Raw genomic sequence first — 15,764 nt, 5'->3', positions numbered from 1 at the left:
GCAAAAATATATGTTCTGTCGCCAACCACAAAATCACAACCAACAGAATTAACATTTTTAGAGCGTCTGTATAAACTATAACATTAGGATTCAAACTATTTATAATATTATAAAATTCTTCTTGTAACATAACCAGATTTGTGTTATTATTATTTTTATACTGACAGAAACAAAAGCAGTAATTAACAATAGAAGGCCGCCAAGAGAGGTAATAACATGGAGCAACAGTAAGAACTGGAAGTAATTATTTAGAGCTAAGAAAAGGTGCTGAACTCCTTAGTGCCTAGCCTAGCTCCTTAGAGCCTTATGCCTAGCAAAGCAATAGATCTTGGCTGTTTCTGGTATTGATTCATATGTGGGTTAGAGAACGCCGCATCAAAAGTTGCGTGATTACATTGCGCTTTAATACGAGCTAGTTAAGTGCAGATCAAATGTTTCATCTATTCCAAAGGGATGGCTCACCAATTTCACCAGTAGACTTATCAGAGGGCTTGGATTTACTGGCATTTCTCTCGCCACCACCCCATTCGATTGCCCTAAATCATGAGACTGAATGTCTGTGCCTCGAAGGGCTACTTGAAACAGTTAAAGTGACCTAGTTCCTGATAGCCCCCTGAGCTAACCTAATTGCGTGAACGATATAAGCGCAGTCTATTACACCAGTTGCTTGTGTAACCCAACTGCTCACTGGTCATATATAACTAAAATGGGTAGGCACACCCATTTATATGAAAATATATATGAAATAAATTTATATCATCAAGACAGTAATTCGCTGCCACGCCTTGTTTGCTGAATGCCAGCAAGTACCTGTCCACCATTTTAAAGCGCTTGGATCAGTTGACTGGTGGCCAGCTGTAATTCTCAGGTAGCTTCCCACAGCAGCGAGGTAGGAGATTTTCTCTTCTATAAACTACTGGTGCCGGTTCAACAAAGCAACGGCATCAAGGAATCCCCACATGGGCTGACAGTGCAGCTCTTGCAACACTGACTCACTGCTTATGAGTGGCCAATTTTCCCCCTTGACCTCTAAGTTCCAGGTTGGCCCGAGGTTCTGCCCCCTCCCTCCCAAGAGCTTGGCAGTCAAACATCATGTGTTCGTTTGACTGGACCTCCCTGCAGATGCACAGCTCATCAGCTGCCAGGCGGAACCGAAACAAATATTGGTTTAAATTGTGTTATGTACATTTGGTTATATGCATATTGGTTAAATGTATTATAAACATCCATGTAATTTTTCTATCCATACTGGAATAATTTAATCTTTAAAACCTAATATTTTCATTTGTTCTATTATCATTATTCAACCTAATATATATTGTCATAAATCTACCTAATATTGTAATACGTCAGGTATTACTTTAGAAGATGGTATGCATGAGTGTAAATGAAGTGTAGTCTTGGACAGTCTCAGGTTGACCATTTCTGAGATGTGTGATTAATTGAAACCCAACCACCAAAGAACACTGGTATCCACGTTCTAGTATTCAAATCTGTATAAATCTGCCTTTTCTAGGATTTGAACATTGAAACTCTTGTCTTTGAAATCAGCTGATTTGTGAAAATGCGTTCACCACTAGACCAATCCAGCGGGGATGTATATACTTAAATTTAAATAAAATAACCACCTAGTACAGAATATTGAGATAAGACATATCTTACATTAATTATCCATGAAAATACTTTAATACTTAAATGTGCCTTATCTCAATATTTTGCACTAGGTGATATATTTAATAGAATTTAAATATAATTAACAGTACAGAGGAATAATATGAATCTTAGAAAGAATTTCAGTAAAATAATATATATATATAATTATTGATAAGTTGTAGTTAATAAGTTTTACAGTACCTTATAATAGGAAAGCAATGGCTGTCCTATTACTTTAGTGGTTAATATAACATTCTGTACTAAGATCTGGAATTTAGTTTACAACATAGATAAAAATTTTCCCATAAATTGTTTTACATAGAATAATGTAAAACAATCCAAGCAATATACAGTGATTCACATAGTGTTAATGGCACTTTCTGAGCTCATTCTACTAGTGAAAAAAATTCATACAAACATGGGTCCAGAAATGTACCATTAGTCAGTTATGGCTAGCAAAAATTTAGCACCCTAATTTCTGGGCAGAGAGTGAAATAAAACTATACTGAAACTCTAGAAACCCAAATTAAGGGGTAAACTTGATGGTCTTTATGATTTTTAACCTGACAATTTGAATAAAACAGGTTTCAGAATCATATCCAGTAGTTTCCGTAATATCTGAGTAAAACAAAAAAAATTGTTGTAGTACAGTCAATTTGTATTTTTATTTGAAAATCCTTACCTACCGATTGATGTTTTTTCCATATGTTAGGGTGATGAGGGAAGCTTAACTCCAAATTTTTAACATCCCCTCCCATAGATTTTTGAAAAACTCAAAAAGTTTTTGAAATGCGTTTTTCTCTGAATCTATGCATTTTAGAGAAAAGTTTTTCAAACAAAAAATGTAGAGGACATTCTCCTCTACAATTAATGTGTTTGAAGTTATGCCGTATAATTTGAAATTGAAATACTTAAAATGTTGGGATGAATATGCTATTATATGAAACCAAGACACTAGGTGATCAGATTAACTAGGGATCAAAATAAATAAGTAAAATTGAAGACCTTTTAAAAAATTAAGTTATTTATGTAGTTAGATTGACTCTCCGATAATGAAAGTCAGTCTGACTTAAATGTTGAATATTGTTACTGTAATTATATAGAAGAATAATATGTTAATTTTATTAGTTAATTTATATGGTTCATCAAATGTAAGTTGATAAATTTATTTATTAATATTATTAAATTAATATGAGTTACCTATGATTGTTAAAGATTAATATTTTAAAGATATATTTTTTATCTTACTTGATACATCTGTTATTAAAGACATAGAATTATAAGTATGTTATGAATATTTCTTATGTTAATGTTGTAATTTAAATAAATATATATATGTTGTTATTTTGTATTCAGTTATTAATCTTATTTGATGTCTATGAAAAATATTTAATTTAATTTACTAAAAGTTAGAGTTTTTGAAAGTAATTTTGAGAATGTTCTGCTATTTAATGATTTATAATTTTCTTTATTGTTCACCAAGAACATGTAGATATAAATATTTACATGTTAAAAAACAAAATAAAAAAAACTAATTTTATTAAAGTTTATTAAGTTTTAAGAGTTCAAGAAATTCAACTCTGAGTAATCCAGCTTGTAAGTCGTAATAAAAAAAAACTACTTTGTAGTTCATTTATTAATATTAATGATAATCAGTCACATATATAGTGGTTATTATATTTTAAAGATATACTTTTTAAAACTATAATGTACTTAAATTTTTTTCTCCTTCTGGTAAGTACACGCAAATGTCCAATTCAGCAACCCTAATTTCTTTTATTTTCTTTTTATGATAATAAATAAATTTTGTGGCAGATGATTACTCAAATCAGAACATATATATATATATATATATATTTGCACTAGAAGGTACATACATCTTCTAGTGCAAATGAGACAGCTTGCGTGTTAAGTGAAATTTTCTTCCCCATAATTGCCTGTTGCATACCTGTAAAAATATATAGCAAATAATAAATATCCATCATGTTTTTCCTTTCATCTAATTATTAGATGATTTAAGCAAACATGTGGCTCATAGAGAATTACAAAATTGAGGTTATCTACACAACTTGAGAAGTTGTTAAATTTTTGGGCCTTAGAAGAAAAGTAAAATTGATTCTCTATAAAGATAAGTTAAGGAGAGCAATTAACAATGAAATACGATGAGCCGGCCAACATTTTAAATATATTAAATCATTCATGAACAGTTCAAGTTGTTTGTCCTAATACAGGAAATACTATTGTTACGGATGCTAAAGTTCTTTTCAAAGATCTGGAAGAGTCCACTGGTATCATTAGTTTTCAAAAATGATGATTTACATGATATAAGTAATTATAAACCTATGTCAGAGCTCAATTGAGTCTTTGAAAAAGTTGTTTACATAAAATTTTATGAGACTTTATGCAATGTTATTGATTCGTGCTGTAGTTTCGTGGTCTGAAGAGCTACAGTTACAGACCTGAATGAAATCTCATTTGTGGCCTTCAAAATTGAGAATAGAGGTTAGGTTGATGTTATTTTTTTTTTTTTTTTTTTTTTGTCTTCAGTCATTTGACTGGTTTGATGCAGCTCTCCAAGATTCCCTATCTAGTGCTAGTCGTTTCATTTCAGTATACCCTCTACATCCTACATCCCCAACAATTTGTTTTACATACTCCAAACGTGGCCTGCCTACACAATTTTTCCCTTCTACCTGTCCTTCCAATATTAAAGCGACTATTCCAGGATGCCTTAGTATGTGGCCTGTAAGTCTGTCTCTTCTTTTAACTATATTCTTCCAAATGCTTCTTTCTTCATCTATTTGCCGCAATACCTCTTCATTTGTCACTTTATCCACCCATCTGATTTTTAACATTCTCCTATAGCACCACATTTCAAAAGCTTCTAATCTTTTCTTCTCAGATACTCCGATTGTCCAAGTTTCACTTCCATATAAAGCGACACTCCAAACATACACTTTCAAAAATCTTTTCCTGACATTTAAATTCATTTTTGATGTAAACAAATTATATTTCTTACTGAAGGCTCGTTTAGCTTGTGCTATTCGGCATTTTATATCGCTCCTGCTTCGTCCATCTTTAGTAATTTTACTTCCCAAATAACAAAATTCTTCTACCTCCATAATCTTTTCTCCTCCTATTTTCACATTCAGGGGTCCATCTTTGTTATTTCTACTACATTTCATTACTTTTGTTTTGTTCTTGTTTATTTTCATGCGATAGTTCTTGCGTAGGACTTCATCTATGCCATTCATTGTTTCTTCTAAATCCTTTTTACTCTCGGCTAGAATTACTATATCATCAGCAAATCGTAGCATCTTTATCTTTTCACCTTGTACTGTTACTCCGAATCTAAATTGTTCTTTAATATCATTAACTGCTAGTTCCATGTAAAGATTAAAAAGTAACGGAGATAGGGAACATCCTTGTCGGACTCCCTTTCTTATTAGGGCTTCTTTCTTATGTTCTTCAATTGTTATTGTTGCTGTTTGGTTCCTGTACATGTTAGCAATTGTTCTTCTATCTCTGTATTTGAACCCTAATTTTTTTAAAATGCTGAACATTTTATTCCAATCTACGTTATCGAAAGCCTTTTCTAGGTCTATAAACGCCAAGTATGTTGGTTTGTTTTTCTTTAATCTTCCTTCTACTATTAATCTGAGGCCTAAAATTGCTTCCCTTGTCCCTATACTTTTCCTGAAACCAAATTGGTCTTCTCCTAACACTTCTTCCACTCTCCTCTCAATTCTTCTGTATAAAATTCTAGTTAAGATTTTTGATGCATGACTAGTTAAACTAATTGTTCTGTATTCTTCACATTTATCTGCCCCTGCTTTCTTTGGTATCATAACTATAACACTTTTTTTGAAGTCTGACGGAAATTCCCCTTTTTCATAAATATTACACACCAGTTTGTATAATCTATCAATCGCTTCCTCACCTGCACTGCGCAGTAATTCTACAGGTATTCCGTCTATTCCAGGAGCCTTTCTGCCATTTAAATCTTTTAATGCTCTCTTAAATTCAGATCTCAGTATTGTTTCTCCCATTTCATCCTCCTCAACTTCCTCTTCTTCCTCTATAACACCATTTTCTAATTCATTTCCTCCGTATAACTCTTCAATATATTCCACCCATCTATCGACTTTACCTTTCGTATTATAGTTGATGTTATATATTTTCATTTTAGGAAAGTGTTTGACATACTGCAGCACAGCATACTGTTGAGTAAGTTGGTCATGAACAGAATCACTGATTGTATAATATGGTGGTTGGGGACCACTATGGCAAGGTGGTTGGGTTAGTTTCTAAATGCTATTTGGCTATTCTGGGGTTTCACAAGGTTCAAGTTCTTGCACTTTTGTTTAATATGATTGGAATAGATAGTCAGTCTAATATCTTACTGTTTGCTGACGGTCTGAAACTTCTTATAAAAGTAAACGGTGACCACTATTTTGTTGTGCTGCAGAAAGATACTGATAAGATACGTAGATGGTTTATTACAAATCATAAGCCATTAAATCTAGACAAGAGTAAAGTTATAATCTTTTCTTAAAAGTATAATATCTCTCATGAAATTATATGTTGTGAGGAGGTAGTGTGTGACTTAGGTGTAAACTGTGTGCAATTCTTTACAAATCATGTTAATAAGATTTCTATCAAACCCAGGCTAGTGTTTTGGGTTAGTCACCACTAACAGTCAGAAAATATCATCATGGAGCTACCCCTAAACATTGTTTATCTAGTACTTGAATTTATCTGCTCTCTCTATGATTCGAAATTACAAGAAGTATGAAACCAGCAATAATAGCTGAAGCAGTCCAATTGAAATTCTATAAATCTATTCAAAAGCATTTGTTAATATACTCTATTTAATTAACATAATATGAAGATACGATTGAATTACAAAACTTTTGCAAGCTTACAATTCTATATCGTTGTACATTAGTAAAGCAGGTGTACAAAGCAATTTAATATTAAAAATGAGAAATTCAATTTGACAAAATACAAAAAAAATTAATAAATAAACTTTGTTTATGGGTGGTGGGTGCAAGAAAAGTAAGTTTGCTTAACTAATTACAGGATTTAATTATTAGGTAATTACGTTAATAAAGAGAACACATACGATTTACCTTTACTTAACAAAGTCTATAAATGTTTAAAATCACCGATTTTGTGATTTTAAACATTTATAGATTTTGTTAAGTCCTTTCTTAACAGTTATTTTATTTTTATGTAGTAATCTATCAAAATACATCCTAGTTATTTTATATATATATAGATCTATCCTTATAGCTAGGGTTCTAAGGGACTTTTTCATCCACAAAATTTCATGAGATCGTGTGAGCACTAGTTTGTTTTGATTTTAGCACAGTATTTATGCGTACTGAAAACTATTGCATCTGACAGAGAATGTAAGGTTTTAATAGGTTTGTTGTAAAGATATTTTGTTAATAATTTTAAGGTTACCCAATATACTTTAAAAAATTGCTTACAATTTTATTATTATTATTTTTTTTTTATAAATTATTCGATAATTTATCATTAGAGAGTTTTATTGGGCACGTAACCTTAAATTGTGTCTTGCGTTGTAATGTTTTTATATTTTTTTAAAAAATTACATCATTTCGTTGTTAGATCGACTAACAAAGTGTAAATTAAGTTACCCGAAGGAATCGCTAATAAACTGATCTGTAAACTGTAACTTGTGTTTGGCTTTGAGATATATGGAGTGTGGAGCCCGTATAATTGTTTGCATTACGATTTGTTAAAATTATTATGTAGTTACGTTTGCTAAAGTTCCTATTATGCACACAATAATTTCTTGAATTTGAAGTAATGATTTTTCATTCGAAAATTTTCAAATGAGTGATTCTGGAAGTGTGGGATTCAATTTTAAGCAGGATATATAATGATGCAAGGAACAAAAGGAGGATATCTCCATCAACAATATTATTGGAATATATGGTAGTAAAAACTATTACAATTTTTAAAAGGGTTTATCTAAAAAGTTACTTTAAGTGGAATTGGATTGCTTACAGGATTGAGCAAGCAATAATCTTGTAACCTTTCACTTGTACTTGGCGACAGGGTGAATAGTTTTACAACTTTCAAGTAAAATTAGTATTACTTGACAGAAGGTATGCAAATTTTTCCTTTTTCTGCTTTGTTTTAGATTTTCAAAATATCTCGACGAAGAAATCGTCATGGTATTTCTAGTTTACTCCTTCGGCATCGGCTGACCAGCTTTATATTTGGAGTCATTGTTGGCTCTGTTGTTTTATACTATTACACATTTTTTGAGCAACATGGTAAGTAATAAATATATTTGTGTAAAAGTAATATCTTTCTCAAAAAGTCAATTTTAAATTTATAGCATTTATTATGTATCAGATAAATTTTTTGGTATATATATTGATATATTTATTACAGTTCAGGAAAAAATAAAAATCTGCGTGCTTATTTTACTTGTCTGGGAATAAATCATTTTAATGATTCCTCTGTGTAGAAGTTTTTGCACATTTACTTTAAGAATATTGTAATGTTTTTTTCACTATATTGCCAGCGAACATATTCCTCTGAGATGTTCTTTTTTTAACAAACCAAACAGTGAAAGTCAGAGGGGGAAAGAAAGGACAGGGATGTTTGGAGGATGAGTTATGGTTTTCCACCAGTATAGTTTCAAAGAGAGGCATTGGTTTGTGAAATGTAAGCATATGTCTTCTTGAATGCAAACTACCAATTATTCATTCATTTTAATATGTTATCATTTGAGGTAAATGTTTACAGTTTCCCTCCTGCCCCTAAACCCTTTGTTATTAAGGTATATTAATTTAAACTTAGTATGAAGAACAAAAGAATGTTTGTTTTAAATCAGAAACTCATAAAAATATAATTAATCTTAAAAGTCTTCTCAGAAGATTCTGAATTGTCTGTCTGTTGGATGCTTTTGTTTGCCTGCTACTGTTGGTCAGAACTGAGCTGCCAATTGTTTTAAACAGGACATGGATTTGCAATCTGTAGTTCAGGTTGAGTCGATGGAACATGAATTTGATCAGATCGCCAAAGAATAAATGGTGCTTTTGGTTAGATACATTTACTTGAACTTCATGCCATATTCTTTCTATCACTTGCATTTGAGCCCCGGTGTCTGAATTAAAAAAGTTTACAAAATGGTTAATTGTTAAGCAGGGGAGCAGAAAATGTTCAGATCCCTGAAATTTCCCCCAAACACAATTTTTCGGTCAGAAATTTCTCCAAAACTAAGGCGAGGGTTTGTTACATTTTACCGACCAATTGTGATCAGTTATAAAAAGAGAAATAATAAAAATACATGGGTTGCAGACATTCAATTTATTAAAAAAATACAGAAATACTAGCTTGATCTTTAGTTCTTGATTTTTCATTTGGGTGTTATTTACTAAATGATTTCCAAGTTTATCGCATCTACTGTGCCAGTCACAAAGTGCACAATTTACATCTTGCTTACTTTTAAATGTCAATATAGTTAATTAATGTACAATTACGATATTTTATACTTACTATACTGTATATTGTGTATATCACTTAAAACTATTAAAATTTACGTAACTACTTTACTATTAAAAGAAAACAATATGCTTGCAGGTGGCCAACTAATGAAAACAAAGAAGCACTATTGCCTACCCAAAAGCAACTAAATGAATAGTGTAGTAGAGAGGAGACGAGACACTCACGCTTGCAAACACTGGTGACCACAATGCATCTTTTCAGAAATGCATCATCCCTTACCTGTCGCGATTTGAGTTTATGAGTCATTGCTCACCAGGAATGACATTGCTACCTTTGTTCCCATTATGCCTAATAGTCAGTAGGATGACTGTTTCTTCTCAAAACTTGTTAAAAGATCAATTATTCTAGTTAATAATTGTAAAAATGGTGTGAATACATCAGTTGATATTTACTTTGTGATTTCTATTTTTAATGACTGGTAAAAATTTCCGTGAAATTTCCCCTGAACCACGTTCATGTGTTCGGACATATTCTGCTCCTCTGCTGTTAGGTAGTTGTAAATTTCAGATTGCAAACAATTGTAGACCTCCAAGAGCCACTAATGTTAATAGTGCAGGGAAAAATGTACTGTTTGATTATTAATAATAAAGTTTCACTTCTGCAAATTGAAACTGAAAGCAGCTACAATCACTGAATATTCCTTTAAAACAACATGCACACAAACTTTACAAAGGTATGATTGGTGTCAACACATGTTCGAGAAGATATATGAATCTTGTTACACAAGAAATCTTGACTTGGTGGTATTACTGTAATCCAAAACACTTCAAGTCGACAAACCTTTGTTTTAGTTAAATTTTGATGGAAAAACAAATATTTTTATTTTGTGAGATGTTTTATCACACTTTTATAACTTTTCTGACAAGAATCAACAGTAATAATTCTTTTGTGACACTAAAACAATTACCTTTTTTCTTTTAATGTCATTTGATTTCTGCAATCCAGACATTTCTTAGATTTTGATAAAACACTGTGGTCATACAAAAACCTATCCAAGGATTCACTATCTTCTGATAAAACAATAAACTGATAATGTAAACTCACATTTACACCACAAGAAAGCCTGATCATGTGAACATAAAAAAGCCATAACTGCAACATGATTTTTGAGTATCGACCTTCCAACCTTTGATAAGCAGGTTCTCGTGACTTGTTCCTTATTGTTTGTAAACCGTTTTTTTCAAAATCAAAGTGCTTAAAGACAGAGTGGGGATAGTAAACAATTAGCTAGATTGAAAATACTGAAACCGAAAATGTGTTATTTGACTCAGGACTGAAATTCATATTTCTCCCCAAAACTTGCCCAAGAAAGCTTGAGCAATATTCATGGTGGTTGATATATTACTTTTTGAACATATTTTATATTTATTTTTATAAAATTTACTTCTTATTGTGAGAAGTAAATTTGAGTAAATAAGTACAATTTGCATACTACATGATGTTACATCTACTTTTATACTATTTGTATATTACATCTACTAAATCTTGATGCAGCTTGTACAATTCAGAATTCTTTTACTATTAAAAAAAATATTTTTTTATTTGAAAGACTTTTTATAGTTAACATATCATAATGTATCCTGCATTAAGTTCCTGCAGAAATAATTAGTTAAAACTATAAATATTCTGTTTAATAGCACCATAATTTTCAACTTTACATATGTCCAGTGTTAAAATTAAAGATTTCATTTAATTATTTATTCTTCATGCATTAGCTATATAATTTTTCCCAAGAAAGAGAGTGAGTTTTTTTTTAATTTGACCCTCATTTCATTATAAATCCTTCAATTATGTAAAAGTCATAGTTTTATCTCAAATTTCCATATCTGCAATTTCCAATATATCATCAGTATCACGTTCATTACATAAATTTTGCAAGACTGGCTATGTGAGGTTTGGTTGATAAATTTTATACATATATGCATAGCATGGGAATGAAAAGAGATCAAAAATGAATAAAAGTACAATACTTTAGTTACAAAATGCAGTATTTATTTTTCAATATAATCCCCATTTACACTGATACACTTTTCCCAGTGTGTGACACGTTTTTGCATTCTGTCACTGAAAAATTCTGGTGGTCTTTCTCAGATCCAAGTGGCGACAGCTTCCTTCACCTCATCATCACTGGTACTTATTGTGAAATTCTCTGCTGCTGTGTGAAATAGGTAATTTATTTATTTTTAATAAAACTGTAAATGGTGATGGTTACTTAATCCAATCATTTATTAAACTGAAGGAGAAAAATGAGAGAGGAGTGTTTTCAGGAAGCTGACAATATCTGTCATACTGTATTGCAAGAATCTTTTGTTCAATCTTTGATTTTAAAAGATTTATGTCAGTCGAATATTTCTGGACTTCATACCAACCGGATTTTTGCTAATGAGTTTAGTGTTTCAAGACAATACTCGTATAATTGCAAACTGAAAACTAATTCTGAACATGATTTTTGAAGCAACAGTAGATAAAATTTCAAGTTTGGTTGAAAATTAGATGAAATTGGTAACAATCTGATTGAGATTAAAGGAAAGACTTATATAATTTATTGTGAAACAAAAAAAAATAATTGGTAATCAGAGTACTTCTATAATTTAAGATTTGAGTTGTGAAAAATTTAAGTGTACATTATAAAAATTTGTTTTTTGTTGTTTTTGAAACATTCTGTAGATATATCAGTTTTGACTGTTTATATGGTGGATTAAAGTTTTACAGAAAACTATAGAAGTTAATCAATTGTGTTACCGCTCTTCCAATTGGAAAGTAAATCCAGCAACAATGAAAAGGAAAAAATAATTTTTTTTAATCCTTCAATCTTTTATGATCATGTGTGATCATAAAGATCTGATAAGTATTTTGTGTACATAAAGTAAGTCAAATTATATTTAGTATGCATAAATTAAATCAGGTAATTTTGTTACTTTACATTATTCATTGTCCCATTCTTTTTAAGTATATACTGACAAAGGAGCATGCGTTAGTTTTTGAAAGATTGATTTTTAATATATTTAAATATTGTGTTGTTTTTTTATATTAAAAAAAAGCTAATTTTTTATAGATGAGCATATTGATAATAATATTCTTGGTTATGCTGGTCGTGAAACAAGATTGGCTAATCGTATTAGGGAAGTGGAAGATGAAAATCAGTTATTAAGAAGACAGTTAACCATATCACAGAATCATTTAGTGGCAGCTATGAAAAGTACAAACAACTCATCATCATCATCAGCATCATTATCAATGAATGTCAATACTATTACACCAACATGTCATAATTTTCAGGTATGATATTTATTAAAACTTTTTATTTAATGTACTTTTAGTGGCATTTATTTCTGTTGCCTAATATATCGTTTTCTTCTTTCCTCCAGGATTGGGCTTGGCTGTAGTCATTAATCACATAATGGCAACAGCATGTAGTAAAGTTGTTGAATGAATCTGTACTTAGTCTTAATAAACTGTAAAATAATATATAGTTGTATAATTAATTTTATTTATATTGGAAATCTGTCTGGTAGGCCTGTTATTCAGTTAATATTTGTGAATATGTTTTTTTTTTAAATTCATTTTATACATTAGATGATTTGAAAAGATTTCAATTTTTTTGTTAATATAATTGTTTTATGTAAGTTTATTATTTTGTAATGGTATAAAACCTGGCATCTTTCTAGTATTTTAAATTCATTTGTTAATTTAAAAAAATAAATAAATAAACTACGTGGAAAATTATAATAAATAACAGTGATATAATTATATTCTCTCATTCCAGAGAGCTCAAACTCAGACATTCTGTATCACTTACCTCCTTTCCTTGATAATTTGGGATTATAATTTTTAATAAATATAGAACACACTTATGATAGTAAAAGAATACTTTTATTTCTCGATGTAATCCCCTGCTACATTTATACAGTTATCCCAGCATTTCACTATAGTGCCTGGGTACCCGCAGGTAGAAAGATTTGTTGTTAGGTCGCAACCAAGATAGGACTGACTGCTTCACACCTCATTGTTACTGTTGAAATGCTAGTCTCCTAGGAAAAATTTCAAGGACCCAAACAGGTGAAAATTGCTGGGAGCAAGGTCTGAACTGTACGGAGGGGGTGTGGCAATAACTCCCAGCCAAGATCATGTAACGTGCATGTTATGTGGTGGGCTGTATGCAGACGTGCATTCCCCTGCAGAAACAGAATGCCTTTAGTGATCGCACCAGGTTGTTTTTGATGAGAGCATTGTGCACATCTTGAAGAACTTTGCAGTAGTATTCAATATTAATATTAACTCCACGAGGTAGGAAATTGACGTGAATGATGCCATTTTTATCTTAAAAAACTAAGGCCATAACTTTGCCTGCAGAAGCAGTTATTGAAAATTTTTTGGATGCATGTTTCGATTCCGGGTTGAAATGATGGACCCACACTTCATCGCAGGTCAGTTCATCTCAGAGCGAGAAAAAACTGGCCTTCTTTGTCAAAACATTGCATTAACTCTTTGCAGATTTGCAGTCTTCTTTGCCGGTTGAAGGCAGAAAGCTGTCTTGGTACCCAGTGTGCACTAAACTTCAGATGATCGTGAATGATTTTGTTTACAGTTCCCACAGATGTTTTTATTGCTTCTGCAATTTGCTGACAAGTTATCTGTCTATTATCAAGGATCAGTTCTTCCATTCGCTGAATGTTCATGGGAATGACTACTAGGCTTCGAACCACCTCGGTCTGGATTATCGCTCACTGGTGTATGGCCTTGTTTAAAACATTTGCACCACTCAAATGTTTTACTGCGACTAAGAGTCTCATCACTGTACTGTGCAGAGAGTTGCGGATAAATCTCACCAGGTTTTATGTTTTCTTTCATGAGAAATTTCATTCAACGCCTGTTCTACATATCTATTCACTACATTGAACGCCATGTTCTTTAAAATTGACTGTTGGTGTTGTTTCATGCTAGCGCGCCATACGGTAATAGCTGACACTTGTACCTTATGTGTACAACCAACAGAATGCGCAGGAATTTCAATCTATACTCTAGTCGAACAAAAGTTCTGGATTGACGTTAACGCCCTCGTAGTTTACTGCCTTAACAATAGCTCTGTTATTGATTTTTTTTTTTTTTGCTTATTATTACATAAAGCTTTGTGTATACCAGTATTTGTGTATTATGTTATTCAATTAATTTATAAATAGTTGGCTTTCTAATAAATAATTAAATCATTTTATATGACTAAACCATTATATCTTCATTTAAAGCAAACATTGAACTGTAGGTATTGTAAGGGTTTGTGTATGTGTTGTGTGCTGTGGACATAGATGCGTGTTTTATGTTCGTGATTTTGCTTAGTGGGGATACTAATGTGAAGTAGCTGCTTTTATATTGGTCTAGAAATGATCTCTGGAGTTGATGCCTTGTGTATAAAATGTGTGTTTAATTCAGTTTTGTATATTTCACTTTAACATTTTAATATCTTATAGTTAAGATATAAATGAATATGAATAAATTATCATTTGTTCTTAATATTAAATTTTTATTAATGTCAAATGCAGTGCGCTAAAATTCTTAAAAATTAATTCATAAATATAAGTAAATTGATGTAAATGAGTAAATCAGGTTACGTAATATAAAGTAAATAATTTATGTACATTAATAATAATTTGTACCTTTAAATAATAAAATTAATGAAATAGCTTGGTAAAACAACCTCAAACAGTGACATAAACATAACCTCTGCTAACAACACAAGTGAGCAGTGTTATATTGAAAAAACTTGAGATGGGATGTGATCCTTGCTTTACAAAATATGCAATGATAAAGAAAAGGACTAACATATATATATTAGGTAATTAAATATTTTTGCAGAAAATTACATAAAATTGGGAGAAAGTGGCCTATTATATTAACAGACAACATAATAATTTCCATTACTTTTGGTTTAATTTACTCTTTATTATTTTAGTTTCATTAATTTTTCATAAAAATGCTACATTATTTTGTAATACTTTGTAAATTTTTTTTTGTAACTTTGCATTGTTTTTGTATGTTAAAATAGGAAGCCGAAGTACCAAAATGTGAAGTCATCCATGTTGCGATTGTTTGTGCAGGATATAATTCTAGTAGATCTGTTGTTACATTAATTAAGTCTATATTATTTTATAGAAAGAATCCACTTCATTTTCATTTAATCGCTGATTCTGTTGCTCAAGTGATATTGCAGACGTTATTCAACACGTGGAGTGTACCGCAAGGTTGGACAATATTTTGTTCAAATTATAGTTAGTATATATTCATTATTATTTGTTTGTATCCCTGCAATTTCTTTTAATGATGGACCTTGAAGTCATCCCAAAATACTAACTTGTAACTGTTTAATTCTGATGTGATGGTATGGTAACTATCATAAGTGCCTTAAATGGTCTTTTTTGAAATTTTTTATTAAAATATTTGTAACTTACTATTTTTATTGATTAGTTCACTGATTGATCATTTTTTATAAATTATTAATGACTGCTTTTAAATTCTGTTAGAAGAGTGGTATTATTTCATCTTTCGGAAGGTTTGATTCCCAGTCA

At 31.0% G+C, this 15,764-nt stretch overlaps 1 protein-coding gene across 1 annotated transcript in view; it reads left to right on the top strand.

Annotated features, from left to right (window-relative positions):
• Positions 1-15,764, top strand: part of LOC142332494 (xylosyl- and glucuronyltransferase LARGE2s-like) — a 57,538-nt gene that overhangs the window by 232 nt on the left and 41,542 nt on the right. Inside the window, exons 2-4 of the mRNA XM_075378945.1 lie at positions 7,829-7,964; positions 12,260-12,483; positions 15,245-15,440. Coding sequence (XP_075235060.1) covers positions 7,829-7,964; positions 12,260-12,483; positions 15,245-15,440 — 556 coding nt within the window. The remainder of the gene's footprint in view (positions 1-7,828; positions 7,965-12,259; positions 12,484-15,244; positions 15,441-15,764) is intronic.

This window comes from Lycorma delicatula, chromosome 11, assembly GCF_047948215.1.
Source record: "Lycorma delicatula isolate Av1 chromosome 11, ASM4794821v1, whole genome shotgun sequence".
Lineage (NCBI taxonomy): Eukaryota > Metazoa > Arthropoda > Insecta > Hemiptera > Fulgoridae > Lycorma > Lycorma delicatula.
The sequence above is the reverse complement of the archived record's forward strand: the minus strand, read 5'-3'. Positions and strand labels throughout refer to the sequence as shown.